This window comes from Xyrauchen texanus, chromosome 25 (assembly GCF_025860055.1).
Source record: "Xyrauchen texanus isolate HMW12.3.18 chromosome 25, RBS_HiC_50CHRs, whole genome shotgun sequence".
Taxonomy (NCBI): Eukaryota; Metazoa; Chordata; class Actinopteri; order Cypriniformes; family Catostomidae; genus Xyrauchen; species Xyrauchen texanus.
Genome location: NC_068300.1, coordinates 33,767,217 through 33,792,852, shown reverse-complemented (window position 1 = coordinate 33,792,852; position 25,636 = coordinate 33,767,217). Strand labels below are relative to the sequence as shown.

Here is a 25,636-nt window from a genome sequence, read left to right as displayed (position 1 = left end):
ATTCTGCCTCTGATTCAGAATTTTATCTAAATTAGCCTTAGCACAGTAGTGTCAAGCCATCCATGGTCTGACATGTGGTTATGGCCTTATTACAAATACATTTGTTATGAAAGAACAATGGTAAACTTTCATGAAGGCAAGTACAATTTAGAATGGTTAAAGGGGTTAAAATCTGGACTTCCAAGGACAAATGGACATATCATTGACAACGTTTCCTCTTGTTCTGTCCTACTCCAGTTAACAGGTCATGTTCGTCTTCAGATATTCTAAAGGTGACTTAAATCATTAGGCCTGTGTCCTGCTGAACTCATATAATTCTTGTTCAAATAAAATGTCCAAACAAATGCATGCAGTTACATCTCCAGTTACCTTTATCACTTTTTGTGGGGCAGGGGTTTTGGCTAGTAAAAATGCTGAGTGGCTAGTGATTTCAGAATACCACAAACCGCCGGTGAGCCAAAAAGTCGCCGGTGAGCCAAAAAGTAATATTGCATTGCGTGTGTGCTCATTCAAATCCTTGTTGAACTAACCATGAGAAAAACTGCAGCACCTTTGTTAAAAAAAATAAAAAATAAAAAACAGTACAGGTTAAGGTATTTAAGTCTAAGATTACTTCTAACTAAAAAAAATCATAAAATAAAATGTAATAAATAAAATAAAATTTAACAAGTTCAGATAGATTCCTATTAGTATCAGATTTTCCAAAGATCATACATTGTGACTATATAATGTAATTTTTTTAAATATAATTTTTAAGTAGAGCATTTTATTTTTATTTTTTTAAGCGTGAAAGAGGTAACGTTTAGTGACTTGAGACTCGACTCGGACTTGTGACAAAAGACTTCAGACTTGACTCAGACTTCAGATGAAAGACTTGAGAACATCTCTGTGACTATGTAATGTCAAAAAACCTAAAATCCTAAAGCAACTGTTTTAATGATGATCTTTACAGCTCAAATAATACATGAGTTTTAATAGAAGAATTAATGTTTGTGATTTTATAAAAGTACAAGATTCACGTTTCTGGTTTTAAACCCTCCAAAATTTGGCTCCATTCACTTCAATTGTAAGTGTCTAACTGTATCTTCAATTATTACTTTTTCAGAGAAAAGGAGGGACGAATCTAAACAAATTATGTTGTTTGAGCTCAACTTGTATTCTTGTATAATATTCCTTTATACTTTGTAAAACCAACATGGATACAAAGATTGCATTTCTATAAACTTGTGGAAAGTTATTTAACTCGATATTTTAATTTGTGTCACTTTGGAAAACATTATTTGTCAATGACCCTTAGATTTCTGTCTGTTCTTCACTCTAGCATATGGCTTTAGAGAACTACTGCACACAACTTTATATTTTGGTAGATAACTCATTTTATGTTCCAGGAAAAACAAATAAACTAAACAAAAAAAACACATGACATGAGGGTAAGATGACAGTGTTTTATTTTTGGGTGATCTATCCTTTAATTCCTTTAGTGATTTTTGTTTGTTCCTTCTGTCTGTTTCCTGTTCACATCTGCTAAGTATAAATGGCTAAACAAGTGAATGCATTCAACTTTATTCACAGTGTTCTGATCTGTAGCTCATGATGCCAGGAGCTGTGTTTGATTTTACGATGACATTCCTCCAGAGACTGTGGAAAAACCAGCTGATGTAACTGTGACCTATTACAAGAGCAGGAATCAATTAGAGGCTTAAATTCTATGACCCCCCCAACACAAGTGTGGTACTTAGGTCTCTCTCTCCCTCTCTCTCTTTATCTGAGATTCCACTCGCATACTCGCCAGAGGATTGCATGAGAGTGAGCTGTGACTAACGCTCTCAATAACGCATTAGTGAGGTTGAGAGACGGAAAACAGACCCATAAAAAGTTGATAGGGTAATGACGTCTCTTTCTTGTTGCAGGTAGCAGACAGGTCATTTCCTCACTCGACGGGACTCGGGTCGGACGATGTGTGGAAAGTGTTTGGCCGCGGGTGAGCTAACGGGGGTCAGGTCAGGTCAAACTCATTTCAACCCACTCCATCTTATTCTAAGACAGCTGGAAGTCTGAGCACTAACAGAGAGAGGCAGTGTAATGAGTTATGGATGAGTCTCATTAGATCATCAAGACTATTTCCTGTCTGAGAAATTTTGTTTTTGACTGACTAAACTGTTAAAATAATTTTGAAATACTATAGGCAAAAGCAACATTGAGCTGCCAACCAAGACAACAAGACTTCATAGAAGTGCTCCCGAAGCGAAGTGTGTTCCAAAACCATGATGAAAAACAGATTAAACCAGCCTTAAACCAGTTTGGTGGTCATAGTTGGTCTCCTAGCTTGGTCTAGTTTTGCTGGGGGGTTTTTCGGACAAGCTGAACACTAGGTAGACCAGACTAGATTTGCCAGGCTTTGAGACCCACAAATCCAGTTTAAGGCAGTTTATTTTTTATTTTTTTACAGCAAGGAAGATAGGAAGCATAATTGTGCTGTCTACTAAGATAGCATACATTCTTTTGGCCAAAATCTAATTCAGCAATGAATGTATCCTTCATGAAGGATAGGACCATTAATTGGTCATAAAATGTGATCTCATCTTCATCAAAGTCACAAGTATAGACAAACACAATATACTTAAAATACCAACTCACAAACAAGTATACTCTGTAAAGTCTTTATTGAACACATCCCATTAAATATTAACAGTGCTGTGAAAAAGTGAACCCTTGGATTTAATAACTGGTCGACCTTTTGCATCAATATCCTCAAACAAGCGTTTTATTAAAGAAGATGTGCATAAACAATGGTGGAAACACATTTGCTCAGCTATATTCTTAGGATGTCTGTTGTGAATGGCTCTCTTGTACCATTCCATGGCATCTCTAATGTCTGGACCCTGATTGGGCAACTCCAAAAGGTTTTTTTTTAACCAGTTCTGTAGTGGATTTACTTAAATGTTTAAGGTCATTGTCCTGCTACATCGCCTAGCCTTTTCTGAGCTACAGCTGGTGCACAGCCACCCTGATATTATCCTGTAGGATATATTGATAAAGTTGACAATTAATTTTTCCCTCAATGATGGCAAGCAGTCCAGGCCCCGAAGCAGTATAGCAGCCCCAAATCACGATGATCCGTCCACCGTACTTCACCATTTGGATAATGTTTTTATGTTGGTATGCAGTGCCCTTTTTACATCATATATAGTGCTGCATGATCTTCCCAAACAATTCAACCTTAGTTTCCTCAATCCACAAAAGTGTTGTGGAGTGTCAAGGTGGTCTTTGGAAAACTTCAGGTATATAGCAATGTTATTGTTGGAAAGCAGTGGCTTTCTTCGTGGAGTCCTGCCATGGACACCATGCCTGTTTAATGATTTCCATATAGTAGACATATGAACAGAAATGTTAACCAGTACCAATGATGCCTTTAAGTCTTTAGCTGTCACTGTAGGATTCTTACCTCACTGAGCATTCTGTGGTGTGCCCTTTGAGTAATCTTGGCTGGAAGGCCACTTCTAGGGAGAGAAGCCACCAGGGCTGGACTGGTAATCTGGCATACCGGGCATTTTCCCGTGGGCCGAAGCACTTTGTGGCCAATCAGAGGCGGACTAGCCATCGGGAGAAACATGCGGGCCAGTTGGTCGGCCGCAAAACATGCCGAATGGACCACAAAACGGCGCCACGATATGCAGAAAAGGACTGCGAACACCCCCCAGACCCCCACCCCACTCAACAACATTTGGGCCAGTTGCCATGTAAACTCCCGGGCCAACTTCTCTTCCCAGCCCAGCCCTGGTAGCCACAGTACTAAATTGTCTCCATTTATAGATAATTTGTCTAACTGTGGACAGATGAATATCTTATCTATTCGAGGTAACTTTGTAACCAATTCTGACGTTATGCAAAGCAACAATTATTAATCATAGGTCTTCTGAGATCTCTTTTTTGCTAGGCATGGTTAACATACTTTTTCCAACCTACACTGTGAATCTTTTAATTATGTATTCAGTATGTACAAGAACAATACAATAATTTGCGTGTTATTATTTAAAACAGATTGTGTCTGTTCAATATTGTAACTTAGATGAAGGTCAAACCAGTTTTAAAGACAAATTTCCAGTGTTGGGGAAGCTACTCTGAAACTGTAGTTTGACAAGCTACAAGCTACTCGTTAGTTAAAGTAGTTAAACTACAGACAAGCTACCCTTTTGGAAAAGTAGTTAGCTACACTACAAGTTACTATCAAAAAGTAGCTAGCTACATTGAAACTACTTTTGCTTGTTTTGAACAACGTCTATTATAAATAACTGAATAAGTGTCTGAGGAATGTTTTAAGTAAAATATTTAGTTTTATAGTATAAAGGAGAAAAAAATAGAAAGAAAAACACATTTTAAATGCCATACTTTAAAAATTAGTATTATACAAGACAGAAATATATAAGCCTACTAATAATACAACTGCGTACATAACATATACAACAACATGCATGCAACAACATAAAAGGAATGTTTCCTTTTTATATTAATTTTCATTTTACACTAAGGTAGCTAAATGATAACACTTGTCTTAATTTCTCCACTTGAAAGGATTAAACACTTGAGATTTTATTTTGGCGGAAAACTGTGACGAGACCTTTACGTTTCTATTACATTAAAAATGCTTTTATATTACAAATCGAGTGAAATGCTGTAATTATCTGCCTGCCCACACAAATGTTGGAAGTTATGTGAACGTTAAACAGCGTAACTGGTATTTGAAAAAGCACGTTAAACTCACTCACATGCAGTGATGGAGCTCGCAGAATTTACTGTGAAAGAAGAACGTGAATCACAAGCTGCTTGTGAGCACAGTTCGGTTTGCTCTGAAACCAGTCACAACAAATCTATACAGCAATTTAATTAGATCAAAGCCTTTGTCGATGCGATAAACAAACAAAGATTACATTTTTTGTTCAACTGACAAGATGGCGCAAACGTTAGTGGTCTTTTAGGTTCATTACCAAACTGGCGTACAGATCATTGTGGGTCATTGTAATTAAATCAGAAATAGAAATTTGATGTAACATAGAGAGCAATAAAGCAGGATAATTAATACATTTAAAATGGCCATTACTCACCTGTATGTGTGTCCTTAAATTTGTGCTTGAGGTCTTCGACGTAGACAGCGTTTTAAACTTTGGTTTGCAAAGATTGCATACAAAAGTGTAACCTTTACCTGTCGTTTCTTTGAGAGACATGAACTTGGACAAATAAGGTCATGTGTAATTAACGTTAGTTGTTTCTCCATCCTCCAAATCTGCCGCCACGTCTTGCTCCATCATGGATCATATGGGTGTATGTGTGTCAAACCACTTCTGTACATCAGTGAATCGTTAGCCGCAAGATGAATGATTAAACAACAGGTGGCAGTAATGGCAAAAAATTTGTTTGTAATCTAAAAAGAAGAAGAATATCCTTGCATCGCGCTGATTCGCGCAGGCTCGACAGAACGCAATGTAGCTTTTGCTCGCGCGACACCGCTACTTGCTGCACAAAGTAGTTAGCTACTGGAAAAGCTACACTGTTTAAAAAGCAACTGAGCTACTGCCAAGCTACTGAAAAATGTAGTTAAGTTAGTAGCGTCACTATGTTAAGTCTGAATAATGAGGCTGACGAAGAGATGCGGATCCAAACGCAGTTAGAGTTTATTTGATAACAAAACACTAAATGAACAAAAGAACAACCCACGATGGGGAAAAGAAAACATAAACTAGATAAGGTAATCACGGTAGAGACAAACAGGGAACAAGGGAGAGACGCAAACATCAGGCAAACATCAAACGACGATCGATAAAGACTTGAACAAAGACACGGGGTATAAATACACAAACATGGGAAAAGGGGCCAATGAAAGAACAGAACTCAAACAAGATAACAAGGTGATTAACAGAAACCAAAGGCAAATTAACAGGGGCAGGTGTAAACAATGAACAGTGAACACTGAACGCTAACAAGGACTATGGAGTTACATAAGGGACTAAAGTGAAAACTAAGAAATGCAAAAGTGACAACAAATGGTAAACAAAAAGGGCAACAGAGAAACAAGACAGGGTAATCGTTACATAGCCCCCCTTTAAAGATCGGATTCCAGACAATCCTAAAAAACACACAACAAAAGACAAAAGTCCATAAGAACAACATGAGGGCACCAGGGGCAAACAGACAGTACAAGTGGGCACATAGGTAGACAGGCAGACCAGGGGGGAACACTGGGCAGGCAGGAAATCCGGGGGTAGACAAGCAGACCAGGGGGGGCACAAGAACAAGGAGGCAGTCCAAGGGGCACAGAGGGCAGGCAGGAGGGGCCACGAGGGGAAATGAGACAGTCCACGGGGGCGCAAAGGGAGATGCGACAGTCCACGGGGGGCACAAAGGGAGATGAGACAGTCCACGGGGGCACAAGGGACAACCAGGCAGTCCATGGGGGCACAAAGGGACAGGTTTGGGAGGCCGGGGTGGTATCGACCGGGTGGGGACAGGTTTCAGTGGTCTGGGAGCTGGCCACAGGGCAAGGACAGGTTTGGGGGACCAGGGAGGAGGCCAATGGACAGGGACTGGGTCAGGAGGCCTGGGGGAAGGCCTCAGGACGGGAACAGGGTCAGGAGGCCTGGGTGGAGGCCACCGGATAGGGACTGGGTCAGGGGGCCTGGGAAGAGGCCACGGGACTGAGGCTGGCAGAGCCGTGTGAGGCGGAGCCAAGGAGGACTTCGGAGGCGGAGCCAAAGGAGGCTTAGGCAGGGCCATGGCAGACTCAGGTGGTAAGGCCTTGGGCAGGTCAGGAGGCGGAACAGTGTTGGGCGGAGCCAAGGGAGGCGATGGTGTAGAAGGCTCAAAAGGCGGAGCCACTGGAGGTGGAGCCGAAGGTGGCGAGGGCGAAGAAAGCTCTGAAGAAGGAGCCAATGGAGGCTTCGGAGGCGGAGCCGGGAGAGGCTCGGGAGGCTCAGGAGGTGGAGCTGAAAGAGGCTCAGGAGGCGGAGCCGAGGTAGGCGGCAACGTGGGAGGCTCTAGGAGCGGAGACCAGGAAGACTCTGGAGTCTCTGGGGGTAGAGATGTAGGAGGCTCTGAGGGTGGAGTCACCAAAGGCTTGAGTGGCTTGAGAGGCGGTGCCGGAGGAGGCTCGGGAGGCGGAGCCATAGGAGGCTCTGAGGGCGGAGCCGTCGAAGGCTTGAGTGGCTCGAGCGGCGGTGCCGTAGGAGGCTCGGGAGGCGGTGCCATCGAAGGCTTGAGTGGCTCGAGAGGCGAAGCCGGAGGAGTCTCGGGAGGCGGAGCCATAGGAGGCTCGGGAGACTCTGAGGGCGGAGCCGTCGAAGGCTTGAGTGGCTCGAGAGGCGGAGCCGTAGGAGGCTCAAGAGGCTCTGGGGGCGCAGCCGTCAAAGGCTTGAGTGGCTCGAGAGGCGGAGCCGTAGGAGGCTCAAGAGGCTCTGGGGGCGGAGCCGTCAAAGGCTTGAGTGGATCGAGAGGCGGAGCAATCGGAGGCTCTGGAGGCGGAGCCGTAGGAGGCCCCGTAGGCGGAGTTGCAGGAGGCTCTGGAGGCGGAGCCGCAGAAGGCTCGGGAGGCGGAGCCGTAGGAGGCTCTGGAGGAGGCTCAGAGGCAGAGCCGTGGATGGCTCGAGAGGCTTGAAGGGTGGGGCCCTGGGAAGCTCGAGGGGCTTGAGAGGCGGAGCCCTGGAAGCCTCGAGAGGCTTGAGAGGCGGAGCCCTGGAAGGCTCGAGAGGCGGAGCCCTGGAAGGCTCGAGAGGCTTGAGGGGCGGAGCCCTGGAAGGCTTGAGGGGCAGAGCCATGGTAGGCTCGAGAGGCGGAGCCCTGGAAGGCTCGAGAGGCTTGAGGGGCAGAGCCCTGGGAGGCTCGAGAGGCTTGAGAGGCGGAGCCCTGGGAGGCTCGAGAGGCTTGAGAGGCGGAGCCCTGGGAGGCTCGAGAGGCTTGAGAGGCGGAGCCCTGGAAGGCTCGAGAGGCTTGAGGGGCGGAGCCCTGGGAGGCTCGAGAGGCTTGATAGGCGGAGCCCTGGGAGGCTCGAGAGGCGAAGCCCTGGAAGGCTCGAGAGGCTTGAGGGGCGGAGTCCTGGAGGGCTCGAGAGGCTTGAGGGGCGGAGCCCTGGGAGGCTCGAGAGGCTTGAGGGGTGGAGCCCTGGGAGGCTCGAGAGGCGGAGCCCTGGAAGGCTCGAGAGGCTTAAGAGGTGGAGCTCTGGGAAGCTCGGAGGGCGGAGCTCTGGAAAGCTCGGGAGGCTTGAGAGACGGAGCCCTGGAAGACTCGAGAGACTTGAGAGGCGGAGCCCTAGGAGGCTCGAGAGGCTTGAGAGGCGGAGCCCTGGGAGGTTCGAGAGGCTTGAGAGGTGGGGCTCTGGGAAGCTCGGAGGGCGGAGCTCTGGAAAGCTCGGGAGGCTTGAGAGACGGAGCCCTGGAAGACTCGAGAGACTTGAGAGGCGGAGCTCTGGAAAGCTCGGGAGGCGGAGCTCTAGAAAGCTCGGGAGGCGGAGCTCTGGAAAGCTCGGGAGGCTTGAGAGACGGAGCCCTGGAAGACTCGAGAGACTTGAGAGGCGGAGCCCTGGAAGGCTCGAGAGGCTTGAGAGGCGAGCTCTGGAAGCTCGAGGCGGAGCTCTGGAAAGCTCGGGAGGCGGAGCTCTGGAAAGCTCGGGAGGCGGAGCTCTGGAAAGCTCGAAACTCGGAAGGCGGAGCTCTGGAAAGCTCGGAAACTCGGAAGGCGGAGCTCTGGAAAGCTCGGAAACTTCGGATGGCTGAGCTCTGGAAAGCTCGGAAACTCGGATGGCTGAGCTCTGGAAAGCTCGGGAAACTCGGATGGCTGAGCTCTGGAAAGCTCGGGAAACTCGGATGGCTGAGCTCTGGAATGCTCGGGAAACTCGGATGGCTGAGCTCTGGAAAGCTCGGGAAACTCGGATGGCTGAGCTCTGGAAAGCTCGGGAGGGGGAGCCCTAGAAGGCTCGAGAGGTGCTGGCTCTAGGATGGGCACGACCACTTGCGTTGGCTCTTGGACGGTCATGGCTACTGGCACTGGCTCTTGGACGGTCATGGCTTCTGGCACTGGCTCTTGGACGGTCATGGCTTCTGGCACTGGCTCTTGGACGGTCATGGCTACTGGCACAGGCTCAGGGACGGTCATGGCTACTGGCACTGGCTCAGGGACGGTCGATGGCTACTGGCACTGGCTCAGGGACGGTCGAGGCTACAGGCGCTGGCTCAGGGACGGTCGAGGCTACAGGCGCTGGCTCAGGGACGGTCGAGGCTACAGGCGCTGGCTCAGGGACAGTCGAGGCTACAGGCGCTGGCTCAGGGACAGTCGAGGCTACAGGCACTGGCTCATTGACGTTTGAGGCTAACGGCACTGGCTCATTGACGTTTGAGGCTAACGGCACTGGCTCATTGACGTTTGAGGCTACAGGCACTGGCTCGGGGATGGTCGAGGGCTCAGGCTCGCTCACGGTGACATGCGTGGGCTTTAGCTCGCTCACCGTGACATGCGTGGGCTCTGGCTCGCAGACCGGGGCTGGCGCGGGCCGGGAGGCGGAAGCCCGTCTTCTCTCCCTCCTCCGGGCAGACGCAGTGGGCCGCGCTGGCTCATGGAAGGCGACTGGCGTGGGGACGGGCTCGCTGACAGGTGGGGCTGGTGCGACAGGAAGCGCCAAGGACGATTGGGGAGTCACCACAGTGGGAGGAGAGGTGGAATCCTCCTCGGCGAAGACCACGGTGTAGGGTGAGCCGCAGACCAGTAAGGTCGCCTCCAGGAAGTCGTGGAGAGTCCAACCAAGCGTTGCCGGCGGCAAACGCTCCCTGAGCCAACCGTGTAAGGTGTCCCTGAAGAAGACCACCAGGGCTGAGTCCGAGAAGTCTGTGAACTTCGCCAGCGCGAGGAAGTCTCTGATGTGGTCTTCAACAGGGCGGCCCTCTTGTTTGAGGTTGAGCAACCGGCAACCTGCTGGATCCATAGTGATCGACCGTTCTGTTAAGTCTGAATAATGAGGCTGACGAAGAGATGCGGATCCAAACGCAGTTAGAGTTTATTTGATAACAAAACACTAAATGAACAAAAGAACAACCCACGATGGGGAAAAGAAAACATAAACTAGATAAGGTAATCACGGTAGAGACAAACAGGGAACAAGGGAGAGACGCAAACGTCAGGCAAACATCAAACGACGATCGATAAAGACTTGAACAAAGACACGGGGTATAAATACACAAACATGGGAAAAGGGGCCAATGAAAGAACAGAACTCAAACAAGATAACAAGGTGATTAACAGAAACCAAAGGCAAATTAACAGGGGGAGGTGTAAACAATGAACAGTGAACACGAACGCTAACAAGGACTATGGAGTTACATAAGGGACTAAAGTGAAAACTAAGAAATGCAAAAGTGACAACAAATGGTAAACAAAAGGGCAACAGAGAAACAAGACAGGGTAATCGTTACACACTACTTGTAGTTAACCACTCCCCAACACTGCAAATTTCTATATACATGCAGGTAATTCCAAAGGGTTCACGTACTATTTCTTGCCACTGTTACTGAATTGAATTACATATGTAGATACATTGTTAACCTTACCCCAAACCCTAAACCTAACCCTAATCTAAACCCTACCCCTACCTCAACCTCAGAAGCAGCAAATTTGAATCTTGTGAGAATTTTGCAAAACATTATAGTTACACAATAAATACATTTTATTGTATTAATGTTAATCTGTCTTTATAATATAGTTAAATCTTACCAGTCTGATTTGATGTTCGCTGATGTTAGTGAAAATGTACTTCGGAGGGTAGCACTCACAAAAATCATTTTAATTTAAAAGGGTTTTTATATGTGTGATAACACAACATTTGAGCAATTGGACTTTCTACTCCAAATCTTATCAAAACTGAGAAATAGCACTTGTGACAACGAGTAATTATAATTAAATATAATTATTTTGCTCAATAATTATGTGTGCTGTGTATTTCTATAATTATTATTGCATCGTGCCTTTATAGTATTGTGCCATCGTGAGGTGCTTCCAAATCAATTAGCAAGCTGTCTTAGATATATGCACTGGCCAATAAGACAACTCACAAGGTTTTGGTACAGATCTCAATACTTGACATTCTAAATACTGTATTTTTGCTATAAAGTGTTGATCTTCTATTGACCATGACATACAAAAAATGAAGTGTGCTCTGCACATGCATACACTCATGAAATGGGGGCTAGAATATGGACTTTTGTCTTTCTGCCATTTCTCCTAAAATATGCAGGAAAACCAATAAAAAAGAATAAAATAGCAATGACTACACAGCAGGCCCCTCTTTGACTATGTCCTATATTTCCAATCAGAACCCCTTCTCCTCCTTATATCCTTTCCCACCCATTTCCTGCACAATCTCGGCCCTTCGATGCCGTCATTCCCCTGGACTTCTGCTGCTCAGCTTCGACATAAAGTGAAAAGAGAGACAGTGTAAGAGATAATATTTTGTTGGTCAGAATTATAGTTCTCCCTTTTGACATGCATGTATATGTCCTGACACGCTTGGATTGGAGACCTCACTCAAAAGGACATTTTGGCTTCAAAAGAATAAGCTGCAAAGTAGTGTGACAGACTCAATTAAAGACCTTATTGATATATTTTCTGCTTTCCAGGAATGTGTGACACTGATTGCCAGACTGCAAAAATCCTTACTAGTATATATATATACCAGTACATCACACATAAGCAATTCAAAAAAGATGGCTTCAAAAGACTTGGAATATAGAGTTGGGACTCTTTTGAACTTTTTGTTCTTTTTGGCAATTTGGCATAGACGTGGTCAGCATTCACTTTAATTTTGTGAGCCTGGACACGACACAATGCTATCTTATTGCTTCAGAAGACTTGGAATATAGTGCATGAGTCATTTGGACTATTTATATGGTGTTTTTTGCCCCTTTTTGGAGCTTTAGAAACCCTATTCTCCATTCCCCAAAACTTTTCTTTTTACAGATTGGATAGAAAGTCATAAGGGTTTGGAAAGACATCAAGGTGAGTAAATGATGACAGAATTTTCATTTTTGGGGGAACTATCCCTTTAAAATGATCGTATTAGATGACTGTGTAGCATACTCTTTTCCGAAGGAATCCTACCCCGGCATTTCACACACTGAAAAGCATGTATTGGCTCCCTGGTGTGTTCACACGCCCTCCGCAGCATTGTCTTGTGTTGCGTGAGGCATGTTGCATTTACATTTTACATACATGCCTTAAGTCATTTACACATCTGGGCTTTTTACTAAGGTGACTCAGAGACAAAATGTCCTGTGCCCCTTTACAACGACTGATACAACGATTGACAGAACATTACTCAAAAACCTTTAAGTCACAGTCCTTAAAAAAAGCTGGCTCTATAAAACTCTGAAAGCTACCCAAGTACAAAGTCTTTGCCTCCAGTGTTACTACAAACAGTTTTAGTGAGTGACACCTGCATGCTGGAACTAAAATGCACTTCATTGGATACACAAAAAGATAAATAGTCTTGGAGTAGTAAGACACCCATATGTCTGTCTTGAATTGGGCCTCCGGCTCATGAAACTTTTGCAGAAAAAAAAATAAAGGGTCCAGCCATGACTAACAAAACTTCTTTAGAGCCTGTCATTCACCAGATCTCCCTACCATGCTTTAGAGGGGTATCTGTGAAATCAGACCCACAACTATTGTCATAATATTTAAGAAGGGGCCAATGCCACCCAGCTTTAGAAGGAAAGAGTACAAATAAACAAAATGGAAGGCGAAAAATCTATACATTCTCAACAACATACATGAAAAGCAAGTCAGCTGCTCTAAAAACATTGGCTGTGTTTGAAGGTGTATGAAGGTACAATGCTTAAAAGATTAGCTGAAGAAGCAGACTTAAAAGACAAGTTGGCCCATGCTGGTTAGTGCTGGTTTGTTTCTGGTCTAACAGGTGGATGAGAAAAGCCATGATGTTCACCAGCAAAAAATGTAGCTGTTGCACAATTAAACACATATACAACCATCTTGAAGCAGAACTAGACCTGTGAGGCTGGGGCGGAGGAGGGTTTCAGAGAAAGAAAATTCGTAGCATTCTGCAGTGAAACCAGCTTATATGCAAACAACTGAGGCAATTTAAATGTTAGGCAAACTTAAAATATGCATGTTGACTGGCTGACAGGTAACATGTCAACAGACCTATCAGCTTGTGCTCTGTGTCTATGGACGATGCAAGCCGATTTGTGCTTAGATTAAATGTAATCTAAACACAAACACAATATGTGAAGTAGAATTATCCATTATTTTAGTGGATTACCTGTATTAAAGGAGCTTCAGGTGTCCGTGCTTGTCATCTTTGTTGATATCAGATGCACTAAATAAGATCCCTCTCGTGATTGTTTATGTATCCACTTTTTTAAACTTCAGATCTGCAAATTTTAAACTCTTGTTTTAGTGCTGTGGTTGACTGACAAGTGAGGGGTGGGGCTTCACTGCTCCTAGGACGCATACAGGACGGATTAGCATTTACACCTCAAATGTGGTCGCATGCATTTTCAACCACATTCATATGTTTTGTTTTGTTTTTATCTGTTCACAAAACATTTTAGACCCTGTTTAGACCTGTATTTAGGGCTGACCACATGTGATCGGATCACCCGAAACGCATCTTAATACGTGAAAACGGGGTCTAAAGCTCACTTCAATCTTTTACAGATCATTAGATGTACAGTAGAAGTTACATTATAGAGCCATGGAAGCCTGTTTGAAGAAAGTTTCCTTAGGAGCTACCTTTATAGAAAATGCTGCCTGTTTAGTCAGTTTAGTTTAGTCTTTGTATCAAAGCGAAAAAATCTGATTATTTCGAAAGCAATTTGCAAGTAAATTATTGATTCCAACCCATATTTTAAAGAGAACAAAACTGTCACTTATAAGGAACTTGTTGTGAAATGGAAACAGAAGTTGTAGCCACTGGTGAAACCTGTGGTTCTTTTATTAAATGTTATAAATTACCACTGTTTAGTCCAGTTATGAGTGAATTATTCAGTAACATGACTTGTTGAGGCAAAGTAATATTTCTTTTTTATATGCATCAAGGTATTTATTTGGTAAATGTATCTCCACCATTGTTTATGCACGTCTTCTTACTTAATAAAACATTTATCCAGTTTTTATGTTTTTATGCATATTTCTAGACATTTTATAAGCATCTTGGTATTTCCATCCAGCATTTTCTATGTGATATTGCAAAATTAGTAATAAAAATACAAGGATTGAAAGTGGTTAGCAAGGCAGAAAAACAGCTGCCTTAGGGTCCCTTGTCTTTCAAGGATCATTATTGTGACTTTCTCAAACTCTCTTTTTCCGTAAATGGCACCGGGTAAATCCTTATATTTCTGAAAGATTAAATAAGACTGATATAATCACGAGTTTCAGACACTGAACTCACAAAGCTTCTATTCACCCACCTTGAGCATACCTTAGCCAACGGCTGCATCACGGAAAACAGGGTTTGTTTTAACCAAGCTGTGAAATGGATAATCCCATATAAGGACACATTTGCAGGATGCATCCAATCAATGCATGTTATCTTTCTTTTCCTTTCAGAAAGATGCCTAAAAAAGTATTTGACCGAAACGTTGCTATTTACAAGGTTACCATGGGCATGGAAAACCTGGAACAATGAGGGAATTTCAAAATGGTGCTTTCCAGTGGGAAAAGTCATACAGTATATCACTAAAATCTTTACAAATTAGTGTAAATTTCTATAGTTAACAGAATAATTTTTTCAGTTATGCTCTAAAATATGTATTTAAGATATTGCTAGATATTGCGTGCGCATGTGTGTGTGTGTGTGTGTGTGTGTGTGTGTGTGTGTGTGTGTGTGTGAGCGTATATTTATCACTTTGTGGGGACCAAATGTCCCCATAAGGATAGTAAAACCCGAAATGTTTGACCTTGTGGGGACATTTTGTCAGTCCCCATGAGGAAAACAGCTTATAAATCATACTAAATTATGTTTTTTGAAAATGTAAAAATGCAGAATGTTTTCTGTGAGGGTTAGGTTTAGGGGTAGGGTTAGGTTTAGGGATAGAATATAACGTTTGTACAGTATAAAAACCATTATGTCTATGGAAAGTCCCCATAAAACATGGAAACACAACGTGAGTGTGTGTGTGTGTGTGTGTGTGTGTGTGTGTGTGTGTGTGTGTGTTTGTGTGTGTGTGTGAACGTCAGTTATTCTTTAATGTCAGTTATTTTCAAAGAATCAGTGGTAAGATTTCTAAATTGGTCTGAATGATTTATTAACAAATTACCAGCCTGATTTTTTAAAATCCTTATCCGGTAATCACAAACAACCAGAATGGTCAAGGTAAAGGAAAAGTCATGGTAATTTAAATCATATTTCAGTAAACATTGAGTTTTTATACTTTATTGGAGTCACATATGGTTTGTGTGAACTCATTTGTTTTCTAGTGTTTTCCTTTTAGCTTATGTGAAACATCTTTGTTATGATTGACTGTCAGGTTTATGGATCACAGATTCAGTGAAAAACCAAAACAGTCATATCGTATGGCATTCACACCATTTTCTCTGAGCCTGATGCAATATAACAACTATGTAACCATTGTGAAAATGAATTGAATATGTACATATATCTGCACATTCTTTCTGTAGTATGCCAAAGGGAAAAATCTCTGTTGACATTGTATTTAATATAAAAGGTGCGCTGTGGCAGTTTCAGCGGAGGGGGTTTGGTTGAATAGTGTGCTATGACAGGTTGTTTGCTTTAAAGCTGGTGTCTCTCCTCAGGAAAAGAGAAAAAGCTAAGCAGAAAGAGAGAGAGGCCCTTGATTCTGCAAGCCTCTGTGGTCAAATCCATCTGTGTCGGTGCATGTCCAAAATAGGCACAATACAGCAGTCCTCTGGATAATTACACATTGCAGAATAAGAAACACCGTCACCTCCCACCCTGTAGTCATACACTCACACTCACACACACACACACACACACACACACACACACACACACACACACACACACACACACATCAGTTTTTGAAACTCTGGAAGCTCATAAAATGAAAACTGTATTCAATCCTACTGTTGTTTTAATGCCGTCAACATTGGATGCACCATGAACATAAATAACATAAATCCAGGGCTGCAACTACCATAGATATTGATAAAAACAGAGGGGACATTTTTCCAACCCACTCTGGGTATCTGGTTACATACTTGCAAAATTGTATTAAACATAATCACCAAACTAAAAACTGGGGTTTATAAACAGTGTAACCACATTTTAACTCTTATCTAACATGACTTTTATACCTTAAAAATAATTCAGATAATCGCTGAACCATTGTATCCAACTGTGGACCCATTAAACCAATAAACAATGACACACATCACACCCTTAACAACATAACTGCTCTTATCAAGCAATAAATCACACCTTGCATGGCAGTGTTGTACTTGCGTGCAGATGATGACGATTTAATGAGGAAACTAAGAGACTCATTGATAAGACAAGCCAGGTGCTTATAAAACATTCAGCCAAGAAAAGTTAGGCAATGTCAACAATGTTACTTTAGGTGGGGTTGGTGAAGGGGTTTGAGGTGGAGGTTAAGGTGGATGACAAATAGCAACATGAATGGTAACATAGGGAGCGTTCACACAGGACGTTCGTCTGCATTTCTTTTTTTTTAATTGTTGTTCTAAGTACACATACATCATACGGACATTTTATAGGACTGCCGTCATGCTGTTTGGTTGACGATAACGATTTGCCCTAGTGCAATGTATATTAAGAATGCATGTGTCTCAAGACTTACTTTTAAAAGTTTAAATTGTTTTTAACTTGACACAGCATCTGAAAAACAGATGCTGAAAAATCCATGAGACGCCACTACGCAGTGGTTCTTAAGCAGGGGGTCGGGGCCAGCTAGGGGGCCTCAGGAAACTTCCAACCTCTGCAAGATGACTCAGAATTATTACAAAATTTGAGCTGTCAAAGTTAACGCATTAACACATGCAAATCATTTTTAATAAAAGCAATTAAAAGTTTCATTTTTCTTAATCACGATAAATGCATTTACCATTAATAAAGCATAAACCCGCATATACACTTGTCAGAGCAGGGTTTCTGTAAGGTTCAATGTATTTAACACAGAAGCACGTCAAGTCTTAACTATCACGAAAATGGAGAAAGAGATGTTTGCAAACGCTTTTCATGAGGATTTCAAAGCAATGCTCAACGCTGGTGTTGATGCCCTTAATCAAATCATGAACGCGAAAGTGGATAGCCACAGTGCCAGCTGATTAACATTGAGAAGGATGAAATGTAAGAGATTTAATGCCCATTGCAATGAATATGCAACCAATCAGTGTACTAGTTCTTTCTATTAGTCAAACTCCCACATAGACTTAGTGAAATTTTTAATGTTACTTGAATTGGGGATATTTTAGTGCATTTCTATCTTCATATTGTTGAAGGCTTTGATTGAAAAATAAAAAAAACATAATTGTAAAATATAGTTTTATTTTCTTTCATAACAAGGAAATAAGTGCATTATGAAGGGAAAATAAATATATATATATAGAGAGAGAGAAAAATGTTGGCTTTTTCAAAATCTTGATTAATCGCGATAAATATGAAATATTCTGTGAAACAACAGGGGTGGTGCATGAACTGAACATTTGACTGAATGTCTATGGACAAGCACATCTGTGAGGGCTAAAATGCATTTAATTATTTATTTATTTGATTTGGATTTTTTTACATTTTCATTTGGGCAGTTTTCTGAAAACTGGGGAAAAAAACAAATTGCAATTAGTCCACATTTGACAAACACTTTTATCGAAATTGACATACATTGCATTCAAGATATACATTTTATCAGTTTGTGCGTTCTCTGGAAATCAAACCTGCTATCTTGCCATTGCTAGCTCCAGGCTCTAACAGTTGAGTAGGAACCTGTACATCACATGTGAGCGGGCCGATTTACTAACATATAACAAGTTCAAAGAACCTATCAACTTGTGCCATGCAGAGTTTCATGACTGAACTTCGAGTAATTTATATTAAAATAATCTAAATTAATTTTGGGATGCTAAAAACCACCAAAAACCTATAGAATCACTAAATGCATTGTGATTAGTTATTTTACCTATTCACTCTCCTAAATTCCAGGGTGAGGAGGCCCTCAAATATTTTCTTGGACAGTGCGGAATTTGAAGTAAAAAAGATTGATAACCTCTAGTCTAGCACATGTTAATAAAGGAAAAAATAAATAAATTATTTGCAGACTGACTCAAAATGCTTTCGATGTGAACGGCTCCTAAGGAGACCCATGCTTTCGGTTCTGTTCTGTTGCCCTGTTACAAAAAGTTACAACAGTTAATGTTATTGCCAATGTTGGGTGTAATTGGATTATAAAGTAATATGTTACTGTAATCTGATTACTTTTAGGCACAAAAAGTAGTGTAATGCATTATATTTTAAATTCTTGTTATCGGATAACAGTGACTGACTTTCAGTTAAAGTAATTTGTTTTAAGTACATTACTTGGGTTACAAATATTTCTAAGAAATATAATTTATGTGTAATACATTTAAAATGTGAATTAATATGTTCATATGTACGTCTCTTTGCTTTTCTGCAAAAGCTGAAGGTTGTGCGACAATGAACGAAGAGAAAAAATACATTATTTTTACATTTGTTGAGTGGAAAAACGTGCTTTAGAAAGTAACTTAAAAGTAGAGTAATTAACAATGTGATTACTTTTTCAACGAAGTTATCAGTAGAGTAATCTCAATGTAATTTTAGTTGTCGTTAGTAGTTAGCCATTTGTAGTGGATTACATTTTAGTAATTTACTCAACAATCTTTTTACAATAAAAAAGGACAGATTATGAAACGCTCTTGCACTGTTTGATTATTGATTATTATGCATATTAAGTTATTTTACAATTAATTTTGTCAGAAACTATGATAAGTGTATCTTAGCCATCAATGTAATACATTATATATTTACAAAAAAGACTCTGAAAGGTTCTTAAACTCTTTGAAAAAGATCCCATTTTAATGCATTCATGCAAATTAAATATTTAAATATTAATGTATTATGTTTTTACAGTGGCATCAATAACAATAATTATTTAACCATATAATTTTGGCAGAAATTATGGTAAATTTTGTAAGGAACGCTCGGACTGGCTGTCCTGTGTGAACGGTCCCATACACTTCTCTTCACTAGACAGCTGAGCAAACGAGTCATGAGACGTACTTTGTACTTAACAAAACACTTGTGCCTCTGTCAGCTGATATCACTGCAGAGGGTAAAATAACTGAAGATAAAGAGACCGTTGAGCTCCCTGACAGCAAACCCCAAACACCTGAACATTAGCGGAGGACACAGCTGGCCCTGAGACAGCAGACGCTTGGGAATGCGACAGCGCTTTATTATCATGCCCAAAAACACACAATGAAAATATAGGTTTGTGTTCACCGGCATTACGGGCTTAGAAATCACGCCAAGGTTATGACTTTGCGCAGATAAGTGGTCTAATAAAATCAAACAAACAATGAGTAGAGAACTATGCAAGATATTTGGCCCAGGAGCAAATCATATATCTAGGGGGGGAAAAAATCCCCATTCTTTGGCCTGTTATTATTCACTCAGCCCTGTTATTATCTAATTTCTGTGGCAGGTCTTTCCTGTAAATGCCAAAACAAGAAGAGTCAAAGAGGAGCCATCTTATTAAATGGTTTAAAGGTCAACAAGTTTTCATTTCCTATTATATTATTATTTTAAAGTGCTTTATTTCAATCCCTTATCAAAAAGAAAACAGATTCCCATCATGATATTCCACTTTTAAGAAGGACTCATGACTGTCAGTGCGCGCTCGCCGGGTGGTGCGCGGGGAACTTACCTAGATTAACGAAACTCATGACCATGTCCGCGTCGTTCAAGAAGTTGTTGTCCTGAAGAGTCGCGATTGGCGGTCCCTGAGTGGTGAAAACGGGTTTGTATGGGTACGAGAATCCCTCCTCGTCTCCCTCAGTAGACATGGCATTGTACAGATCCAGCATGAACATCGGCGCGGCGTTATGCTTGCCGTGGAGGTGCGGCCGCGGCCGGTGCGGTAACCCGAGGATTGACAGGATCTCCCGCTGCATCTCCCGGCGCTCTTGACTCTTTAAGCGCCGGTGGATGAAACTAGAGTGGACCTCGTTGTCCAAAGTAAAGTTCGTAAAGACCGTGTCCGCCAGGACGCAGTATCCCCATACGAGCAGCAAAACAAGAGCGCTCAAATCCAGCAACGAAACCATGATATCACTTTTGCGCACAGAGTCTCAGATAAATAAATGAGCCAATCCAAATAAATGGTGATTGAAACGTTATCGCTGGTACTACTTGATATTTTGTTCCCACATTTCGGCCACTCGAGAACAATTTCCCTTTAAAATTGACAAGCGCATTAAATTACACACTTATAACCGGTTGCGTCTTCCAATGCGTTTTTCTGGAGCGCGCAACCTGCAGAGACGCACTGAGAGCCCGACGCGTGTTCTGAGTACAGATGGCAAACTTGAGGAGGCGCTCTGCACAGGGAGGAGCAAAGTGTTCCGCGAACAAAGCTCTTAACGGAGTGGGAGGTATGAGAACGGAGGCGAGTGATAACTTCGAGGGCGTCGGGTTATCTCTGAGTCTGCAGATGCTTGTCTCTGAGCAGTAATGATGGGTGGAGGCTGTTTACGCACCTCATGGATGCCCGTTTTTAGAAATGCACCTGCGGCAACAATATGTTGCTCTGACGCGCGTCTCGCTGTGTACAAACGATATCAACATGTCAAGGAGAGTGAATTATACTGTTGTTATTAGCTGTAGTGCTGGAGAACTTACTTGAGGGCACAGATTACAATCAGAATTTCCAAAAATCAAGGAGAGAACATGAGTTACACAGACACATGTCTATGACAGCTTGGTCTTATTCTACAGATGGTAACAGATCTTGTAAAACATCTTGACTGGTGTCATCCAGAGGAAAACGTTTTTTTTAGATGTTGCTCTTAGCCTACTTAATGATGCTCTCAGTTACATACTTTATTAATCTTGGTTAATGTTCATTTTATACAGTAGTTATACTTTTGTTATAAAAAGTATATGTAACATTAGTTCTCTGAACTAACATGAATTAACAATGAACAATTGTATTTTATTAACTAGCATTAAGAAGCTTAAGGCATACTGTATAACAAATTCAAATTTTAATTGTAAGTTCAAGATAGCGAATGCATTGACTAATGTTAACGAATGGGACCTTATGGTAAAGTGTTGCCAACTTCTTTAGCTATAAAGACTTCTAAAATCTAAAGTGTTGTTAAAAGATTTTTCACACTCTTACTTTTTTATTTTATTTTTTGTCTGCTAACAATGTCCAAGGTTATAAGCTTACATGCATCACAGAAGATTTATGTAATTTTTTTCACAGTGTAATTTCTAGCACTTCCCAAATTCTGTATTGTGTTTAATAGAATTATGCAGTGGGAATGTCGGTGATGAAAATTACATTTGCAACTTTATTGATGAAAAAATAAAACATGGCCGACTCCTTTATCATTGAGATATGATAGATGAGGGTAAGAAACAGATCAATATTTATGAATATCCTTTTTTTCCATTTTCTCTTACACATTCTTTCACACTTTCAAAGTGAAAGTGGAGATTGATATAGGGCTGGGCGATATGGCCAAAATTGTTATCACGATAATCCTTTTCATATTGTTTGATATCGATATTTATCACAATATACATTTACACATTGCACTTTCTTTTTTTTATTTCAAATTTGACGGAAGAAATGTAGAAAAAATTAATTCTAAACAGTCAAAATAGTCTCTACAAAACTGCACAGGGGGTCCAGAGATGGCCAAAGCAGTGGGGTCTGAGGGATCTTTTACCAATTTCAATGTCTTTTACCTTTTATCAATTGAAAATAAATGTTAAAAGATCATCTGTTTGTTCTGAAGCATAGTGACAGCAGTCCAGTATTTGTTGGAATATTTTTACATTAAACTGAAATATTTTTTATATTTATTTAGATTCAGATACCCAAGTATGGGGCATATAAACACTTGTGACTGTGGAATGATGCTGAATGTGGGTTCAGGGGTGTCCCGAGAGAAAATTTAGAAAACGTTTTTAAAAAAATGTAAAATACATTTGTATATCATATATCATCATTAAAGTGAGAGACTAGTCCACCAACTAGTAATTTTAGTCTTTCCTTATCCATTCCAGACATCTAATTAATTTTCACAAAATTAGAACTGAAATTGATTTGTTTATTCGATTTGTTTATTATTAAAGGCTCGTAACATGCTGATTAATAAAGATACATTTAGAAGGGAAAAACGTTATAATCTAAAAGGTGCTTTGAAACCATGTTAACTCATGCGGCACTTCATGTCTACATACATGCAGGGAAAAGAGGCAATGCGTGCGGAGCGGGACAGGGCAGAAATGATGCATGTTTGTTGCTAGAGAATAATATTCAAGATTACAGCGCAGAAAGATCAGAGCTGTTGTCCACATCACTGTTGTTCTGCCGCGCTCTTCACTAGAGATGATGAGAGAGCGCAACCGTTGTAAAGAAGTCTTGCGGTATGAATGGAATCAATCCGGTGTCCGACGTAACCTAATTGTTAGCAAGGCAGCTAGCATTAGCAAGTTCATCCAGTCTGACCCTTTGTTACCACTGGCGCATTGTGAGCGAAGCTGAGAGCGTTTTCAATTAATTCCTATGAAATCTGAGTGTCATGCTCGCAAGGTGGATTGTAGGATTGGCAGCGTGGAGCAAGCTTGCTCCTAGCGCTGTGAGCGCCTTTGAGCGGATTTCGTCCACCCCAGTGGAAACGCAGCCTGAGAAATCCGAACTGCTTGTGTTTTAGCGACACCCAGTAAATATAGAAAATTACTCAAAAGCTTATTGTGGATTTTATTTATCGTGATATATATCTATATCGTTTTATCACCCAGCCCTAGATTGATAGTAAAAAAAGGACTTAAATATTGACCAGTTTCTTACCCACACCAATTCTTCTGAAGACATGGATCAAACCACTGGAGTCTTATGGATTATGTTTATGCTGATTGAATGTGCATTTTGGGTTTTCAAAGTTCTGGTCATCATTAATTTGCGTCGTAAGAACCAAGAGAAATTAAATATTCTTCAAATAAAAATATTTGATTGTGTTCTGCAGAAGAAAGAAAGTCATACACATCTGGGATGCATGAGTGTGAGTGATGGGAGAATTTTTATTGTTGGGTGAACTATCCCTTTAAGAAACACCCATATGTTGGATGTCTTCTAAAATTTGTTAGGAGGAATAAAACTGAAACAAGAGAGATGAGTTAGAGTAGGGTAGGGTAGGGTAGGGTAGGGTAGAATAGTACAGTATAGGATAGCATAGGTTAGGATAGGATAGGATAGGATAGGATAGGATAGGGTAGGGTAGGGTAGGGTAGGGTAGGGTAGGGTAGGGTAGGGTAGGATAGGATAGGGTAGGGTAGAATAGTATAGTATAGGATAGCATAGGGTAGGATAGGATAGGATAGGATAGGATAGGATAGGATAGGATAGGGTAGGGTAGGATAGGGTAGGGTAGGATAGTTCAAATAGTTTTTGGAATAATTTGATGAAAAATATTTTGAGTTCATATTCAAATCTGTTGACTTTTGACTTTTTGACAATCTGAGCACAGTTTGTGACACTGCTGAGATTTCTTCTGAATCTCTAGATGAGACATGTGAGATTACTAGTGTCTTTATATCAGGAGGAAAACTCTGAGAAGGGAAAGTCTTCATTTGCTTTCGATTTAATTTAATTGCTATGTAAGAGAGACAATTCAGATAGAAATCTGTTGTGATTTTTTCTTTCCTTTGGGAATGCAAATGAATGAATACAATAGCCAGATGTAGAGATTCAGATGGTGGACAGCTGTTTTGTGAGGCTAATCCCACCTTCCACTTATGGCTCAGCACCTCTTAAACACTCCAGTTTAATGTGACTATTCTAAAGCTCACCTGAGCTCTTGATTTGTCCTTGCCACATATAACCTCCAGACAATCTGTACAGTTAATAGCTATGTGTAAAAAGACATTGTTTTTCCATAATACAGATGTGTTATTTCAGGTAAACAGCTTTGCCTAGAGCACAGGTGTCAGGTATACTCATTAATGTAGATTGAACTCCAGGGGAACGGGCCAGTCCCAGATGTGAAACAGCAGCTCCAGTGCTACAGCTGTTTTGATTTAGAATTTGGAATGATGAATAGAGAGGAAGCCACTCTTTGCTTTGTGCCCCTTATTGTGATCATTTCTCATTAAGGAATGTCCTCATTCATTTGATTTGCAAGGACAATAAACTGTGGTTAATCCATCCGGTCAACAGTGTGTTCGCATGTGCTGGATATCTGTTTATGACTCAGTCTGTGTGAAATGCTTTTTAGTAGTAGTCTGTACCATGTAAACACTGTTTTCCGGTCTCCTACGATAGGATCAGTGAATGGCTGCAGGTGTTTACATTGATTGGGGACTTAAAAGGGAGAAACATGGTTTCAGTTAAAACTGACCCTGTATGTGGGAGCCAGGGCCCCTCAGTCCCCCTCTCAGCCCAACAGAGGGCTGTCATTCTGGGGCAGGACAATAGGAACAGACCCCCCTTTGTTCCAGCTCTGGTAGCCCTTGTAACCGGCACAGTAAACAGCGGGCACTGACTGATCCGCCAATCTGGATAGCCATAACTAAGAAGCTTTTGACCAGGGGAAGTTAAGCAGAACAGCTCCCTGAGATCTCCCAGTGACTCTTTTTATAGCACAACCCCCCCACCCCTCCCCCTCTCTCTCTCTCTTACCCTAACTTACCCTGTTGTAAACAAACTTTTATTAGTAGGGAAATAACACAAAAGCCAGGCATTTACACAAAGTAGACGGAAAAAGCTCTAAACAATACGTGAATATTTATGCATGGATTTTAACAAAAGCTATGTGAGGTGTAGTGGAAATAAATGTGTACCCCTTTAGCCTCTCATGTAGTGTGCAGTAGGCTACAATACTTTGAGTTGACTTAATGATTTTAAATTCAGTCACAAATCTCTACATTCTGCAAGCTGATAGGTCTTTTAGACATGTAATCATTGAGCCAGTCAACTTGCTTGCTCTGTCTTTGTTTAACATTTCAATTACTCAGATGTTTGCACATAAGCCAGTTTTACTGCAGCACACTACAGGAGTTTTTTCTCTGAAACCTTCCTCCTCCCAAGCACCATGGTCTAAATTTGCGTCAAGGGGATTGGACGTAGTAGATCTATTCACCAAGGCCAAACCTTCCGATTTGTCATAAACATTATAACTAGTGCTGTCAGACAATTAAAATTTTAAATCGCAATTAATCACATAATTTTTGTAGTTAATTGTGATTAATAGCAGATTTTTAAAAGTGCTGAAATTTTACACTATAAAGCTCTGGAAAAAAATTAAGAGACCACTGCAAAATTATCAGTTCTCTGGATTTACTATATGTATTTGTTTGAGTAAAATTAAACTTTTATTTTATTCTATAAAGTACTAACAACAT

At 41.4% G+C, this 25,636-nt stretch overlaps 1 protein-coding gene across 1 annotated transcript in view; it reads right to left on the bottom strand.

The window, feature by feature from the left end:
• The window catches only part of LOC127619193 (bone morphogenetic protein 7-like), an 82,573-nt gene extending 61,982 nt beyond the window's left edge, over window positions 1-20,591 (bottom strand). The window contains exon 1 of the mRNA XM_052091997.1: window positions 19,929-20,591. Within this exon, the coding sequence (XP_051947957.1) occupies window positions 19,929-20,328 (400 nt within the window). The 5' untranslated portion in view covers window positions 20,329-20,591. The remainder of the gene's footprint in view (window positions 1-19,928) is intronic.
• Window positions 20,592-25,636: the final 5,045 nt, after the last annotated feature.